The 6,154-nt window shown below is 30.8% G+C and overlaps 1 protein-coding gene across 1 annotated transcript in view; it reads left to right on the top strand.

The window, feature by feature from the left end:
• Positions 1–6,154, top strand: part of LOC117106558 — a 51,389-nt gene that overhangs the window by 4,358 nt on the left and 40,877 nt on the right. Inside the window, exon 2 of the mRNA XM_033247941.1 lies at positions 539–1,067. Coding sequence (XP_033103832.1) covers positions 539–1,067 — 529 coding nt within the window. The remainder of the gene's footprint in view (positions 1–538; positions 1,068–6,154) is intronic.

The following is a 6,154-nucleotide window of genomic DNA, read 5'->3' as shown; positions in this document are numbered from 1 at the left end:
TGCTGTTATTTTCCATAGAGATTTACATAGTTTTCTATAGAAAAAATTATATATTTGCAATAATTTCTATAGAAATGCTGTTCTTTTCTATAGAAGTATTGTCAATTTCTATAGAAAATAATAGTTTTCTATAGAAAAGAAATTATAATCAGCGTTACTCTCTATAGAAACACTTGTTATTTTCTATAGAAATGCTGTTAATTTCTATAGATTTTTATAGAGAATTAAGCTACTTTTCTTTAGAAATTGTATAGAAATTGTATAGAAATCCTTTAGAAATTGTATAGAAATCCTTTAGAGATTGTATAGAACATTTTTATATATTTGCTATAGAATTTGTTTGAAATATTCTATAGAACTTATATAAAAGTTTCTATAGATACTCTATAGACTACTATATAGAAAATCTATAGATTTTTTTTTATAGAATTCTATAGAAAATGTTTGTATGGGTAATATCCATTATATTTACTAATCACACCAAAATTGTAACATAAAACTAGTGGAGACACAATATTTAATATGAATCTATTTTCAGTGCAACAAAGTAGGTCACAAGGCTAAAGCATGTCCCAAAAAAGTTCCTTTCGAGTGCCATAGATGCGAGAAGAAAGGTCATATTGCCAGAAATTGCACGGAAATAGTTACGGACACAAGACCTGGCACATCAAGCAATAAGCAAGACAACTGCTGCAATGAAGAAGATGAAAAAGTCATAGCCGGCATGCTATTTCGGCAAACTTCAGGCGAAAAATTCATACAAAAAATGTGGAAAAACATCGTTGAAAACACTAATCCATGGTCAAGCCTTAACGAAAGTGATAATGAGGATAGTGACACGTTGACACGTTGCAGAGATGATGCTGTGAGCAATGAAGATGAAGCGGCAGATGACGCAGAACGAAGTAGCAGCAACCCACGAAAGGATAGCGGGAATGTTCAAACAAGGATCACAACGTTTATCACATCAGAAAAACCATCACAGAATAACCTGCGAGCTGCGAAAGACAGTGAACGCAATAAAGTTGATGAAGTTGACTTAACTTTATCACGAATTCCAGAGGAATGCAAGAAAAAAAAAAAGGAAACGCATGCGAAGCAAGTCTACATAAGGTCTCCATACAGTGTACTTTTTTCTTGCTTCTAGAGTAACTTGTAACCTTTGGTATGATATACCATGTTGCACCGTAATATTTTCTTTGCTAATATATCATAATGGCTATCATCCATTGCATTTCCTTAAATGTTAGAGGTCTACGCACCAGCAACAAACAAAGGCAGATTTTTAATTGGTTTCATGATCAGAAAGCTGATATACTGCTATTACAGGAAACACACCTTACTCCCGACTTAATTAATCAACTTAATTTAACATGGAGGAGAACGTGTGTACATAGTTTTGGTCATTCAAATAGTGCTGGAGTTTCGATCCTTTTTAAACAAGATTACAACTTAAAAAAAAAAAAATCACTGAATGCATTGATAAAAAGGGGAGGTATGTTATTTCAAAGGTAATAATTAATAACAAAACATATGTCTTTGGTAATATTTACGCCCCCAACAATTGTAAATTAAGGAGCATTTTTTTTAGAGAGCTGAATAATATCATACTGAATATCGTAGATTTTAATATTGATAAAATCATTGTAGGAGGTGACTTCAACTGCATTTCAAACCAAAACATCGATCCAAAAAACAGTGCTAACAGAAACGACACATCTGTGTTTACGGTTAAAAATTTTATGAAAAGATTAAATTTGAAAGATGCTTGGAGAAGTAAAAATGCCAATAAAATACAATTTACGTGGCGGCGAAGATATAATCAAATCTAAATATATAGGAGGCTGGACTACTGGCTAATTTCAAAAAAATATTCTAGATCACGACGAATTACAGTCATGTGATATAAGGCCAGCCATCCTAACGGATCATCAGGCAATTTCAATAAAAATAGTAATCGATGAGTCCAAAAAAGGCCCCAACTACTGGAAACTAAATAATGACCTCCTAAATAGCGTGGAATACCAAAATGCTATTCGAAATACTATTATTGAAACACAAAGTAACGAATACAATCTTAGTCCTGATCTACTGTGGGGGTTGATCAAAGTCAAAGTTAAAGATGTTTTAATTTCATATGGTAAAAAAATAAATAAAAAAGAAATAAAAAGAAAATCTACAAAAACAAATAAAAAAATTAAATGAAGACCTAGTTATTAGTAATTCTAATGAAATGATAGAGGCAGATATTCAAGAAAAAACAAAACAAAACAAAAAAATAGAAAACAATTACGATAAAGAAACAAAAGGAGCACATGTACGCTCAAGGGTAAAGTGGATTGAAGAAGGTGAGCGTAGCACAACATTTTTTCTTAGTTTAGAAAAAAATAATGGAAAGAAAAAACATATAAAATGTTAAAAAAATTCAAATGGTGAAGTACTTACAAAACCACGGGAAATTCTATGTGAAGAGGTACGGTTTTATAAACAGCTATATGCAAATAAGGGGATTTCCCTTAAAGATGTAAACGCATACCTAGATAGCTCAAATGTAAATTGCTTAACTAATGAAGAAAGCAGTTTTTGTGAAGGTACTATAACCTTACATGAATACGACGAAGCAATAAAAAAAATGAAATTAAATAAAGCTCCAGGGTGTGATGGCCTTACAGTAGAGTTTTATAAATATTTTTGGAAAAAAATTAAAACAATAGCTTGCAGAGCTATTAACGAATGTTATTTTAGAAATGAAATGAGTAATACTCAAAGACGTGGTGTAATCAGTTTATTGTAAAAAAAGGTGATAGACAGTTATTAGAAAATTGGAGGCCTATAACATTACTAAATACAGATTACAAAATCCTAACACAAATCTTAAGCTCTTGACTTTATAAAGTAATTGCAAAATTAATAGGCAATGACCAAAAAGGTTATATTACAGGGCGCAGGAGAAAACGTTCGTCTAATTAATGATATTCTTCATTATACTGAAGAAGAAGAATTAGAAGGTGCAATTTTAGCTCTTGTCTTTAGAAAGGCATTTGACTCGGTGAATAGGAATTTTATGTTCAGAGTACTGAAAAAATTCAATTTTGGTGACTCCTTTTGTAAATGGGTCAATACAATATATAATAACACTGAGTGTATTATTATCAATAACGGTTGGATATCAGAGAGCTTCAAAATGCAATGTGGAATAAAACAGGGTTGTCCACTGTCTGCATAAATACTATTTATTCTTATTGCTGAAATTATGACCATTAATGTAAGAAATGATATTCATTATAAGGGGATAACTCTACCCACTCTGGATAGCACTGAAGAAATTCGCATCGCCCAACTTGCGGATGACACGGTTTGTTTGTTGGATGCGAAAATAGCATAGAATTGGGTATACATATTGTTAACGATTTCTGTAAAGTATCAGGTATGTGTCCTAATAAAGCAAAAACAAATGCAATGTGGATCGGTAAAAATAAAAATAAAACTGATAAACCAGTGAACTTAAATTGGGTTAATGAACCAGTCAGGATTTTGTGGGATACAATAACAAGATGTGGGATACAATAACAAAAAATGCAATGAACTTAATTGGGACTGCAAGCTGAAGAAGGAAATAAGGAAATTAAATGTAATAACACATCATTGTTTTTTAGGAATAGGATCTTGTCAGGTTTTAATCAAATCAAAGACGTTGTTAATTTTAATTGTTTAATGAAACCGACGGAAATAATTGAAAAACTATGTATAAAAAGGAATTGGCTTAGTGAATATGCTACACATTTTGAATCTATGCCAAATGTTTGGTTAAACATAATTAAACAACATAATCATCAACATGACAATCATATTACAGGTGACTGTACCATAATTAAAAACATATTGAGGATGAAAACAAGGCAAATTTATTCAAACTTTATCAATAGTAAATTTATTCAACCTCAAAGTATACATAAATGGGAAAATGTATTCAATGAGGAAATTAGTTGGAATGAGGTTTGGACACGTAAAGTAAAAAAAAACCCAGAAACTTTGCACAGCTTAATTATAAATTACTGAATAGAGTTGTTCCTACAAATGTACGCCTATGTAAATGGAATCTGAAAATGAGCAACAAATGTAATAACTGTGATGCTATTGAAAATGAAAAACATATGTTTTATGAATGTTCTCGAAACGAAATGTTATGGAAAAAGGTAGATTACATACTCCAAAAAATGGGCAAAAGTAAAAGTTCATTTAAAGAACTTTTATTGTGGTCAAGTAAAATCAAGTAAAAGTAAGAAGAAAAACAAAAAAATAGTAAAATATTCATTCCTTGATAAACTCATGCTAAATACAAGGATCTCGATAAATCACATTCATAAAAATAGTAATAATAATAATGATGACCCCCGATTCACCCATCACGAAACATGTTCTTAAATGCACTATGCAAGTACTGTACGTTGTCATGGTTGACCGTAAACAATAGCATGAACATTATTAACAATAGGCGTTTGTGTGACGATCTTAACTGTCTATGCAAATTTTAGTCTTACTTACAGCAATCTGTTATCTATGTCTGACTTACAGATACATATAAAACCAATAATCTGTTGGACGTAATTAGGGATAAAAAAAATAAATAAAAAAAAAAAATAAATAAATAAATAAAACAAATAAGTAAACAAACAAAATTGATAGATACTTATTATTTATTACACTTATATACTTATTATATATTAATTTATTAAATGACACCTAACATTCACTTCTTGTCTCTTAATGCTAGAGGATTAAGATAGAAGCATAAGCAGAAATGTATTTTCAAATGGGCAAATGACAATAAAGTTGATATATTTTTCATTCAAGAAACGCACTCGACCCGTGATAAAATAAATCAATATGAATTTCTTTGGCAAGGTCAAACTTATCATAGCTTTGGATCTTCTTACTCAAGAGGAGTTTCAACTCTGATTAAGGATTGAGATACCTATAAGGTTAATAAAACACAGATTGATGAAAATGGTAGATTTGTCATTATAAGCATCACAATAGACATATTTTGTGCTTGTTAATGTATATGCACCAAATACTGCAAATGAACGAAGTGTTTTTTTTATAGAAAGTTAAACAATATTATTAAGAACTTTATAGTTAATGAGGATACTAACATCATCTTATCTGGAGATATGAATTGTGTTTTAAATAAAAATTTAGACCAAAAAGGCAGTAAAAGCATAACAGACAATTCAATATATACATTAGTGAACTTTATGAAAAATGTTAATGTAATTGATGCATGGAGGACACTTAATCCGTAGAAAAATCAACTCAAACATATAGAAGACTAGATTATATGTTTATCTCTCAAAATCTAATACAATCTGTTTACTCATGTGATATAAGACCATCAATTCTCACTGATCACCAGGCCGTCTCGTTAAAACTCATAATCAATAATAAAAAAAAAGAGGGCCAGGCCTGTGGAAATTGAATAATAAACACCTGGAAGATGAAGAATTTATTAAAAATATTACAAACATTGTTAATCAAGCCAGGACTGAAGAGGGATAAACCCACGGGATAAATGGGAGATAATAAAATTTAGAATTAAAGAATTTTCAATTAAATTTGGAAAAACAAAAAATAAAAAAAAGAATGAGAGAAAGAAACAATTTTAAAATGAAATCAACAGATTAAATAATCTAATATTGCAAGACAATAGTAAGCACCTTGAAATTAAACTTGAAGAAAACAAAAAAAAAAATCTTGAAAACATATGACAGAAGCAAAAGGGGCCCAAGTTAAGTCTAGATTAAAATGGATTGAAGAAGGGGAAAAAATACAAAGTACTTTCTTGGCATCGAAAAAAATAACAGCCCCCCCCCCCCCTACAGACAGCCCCTACCTTTTTGGTGAAAAATATATAATGTCTGGAGATTTTTGTATGATCGGAAATGCAAAAAAAGAAGGAGGGAAGAAGGAAGGGAAAGAAAGAGAATGTTTATCCAATACCCGACCGAGTTACATTTTCTCTCAATTAACATTGGCGGATCTGGGGGAGGGGGTCATGGGTCCTGACCCCTCCCTTGGGCAAACAAAAAAAGGGGAAAAAGGAAATAATTCTAGACCTACCTTTTCAGGACCCGTGAGCTGATTTTTTTTTTTT

The sequence above is a fragment of the Anneissia japonica genome, unplaced genomic scaffold (assembly GCF_011630105.1).
Source record: "Anneissia japonica isolate Jap-2015-1 unplaced genomic scaffold, ASM1163010v1 scaffold11144_len554210_cov170, whole genome shotgun sequence".
Lineage (NCBI taxonomy): Eukaryota > Metazoa > Echinodermata > Crinoidea > Comatulida > Comatulidae > Anneissia > Anneissia japonica.
The sequence above is the reverse complement of the archived record's forward strand: the minus strand, read 5'-3'. Positions and strand labels throughout refer to the sequence as shown.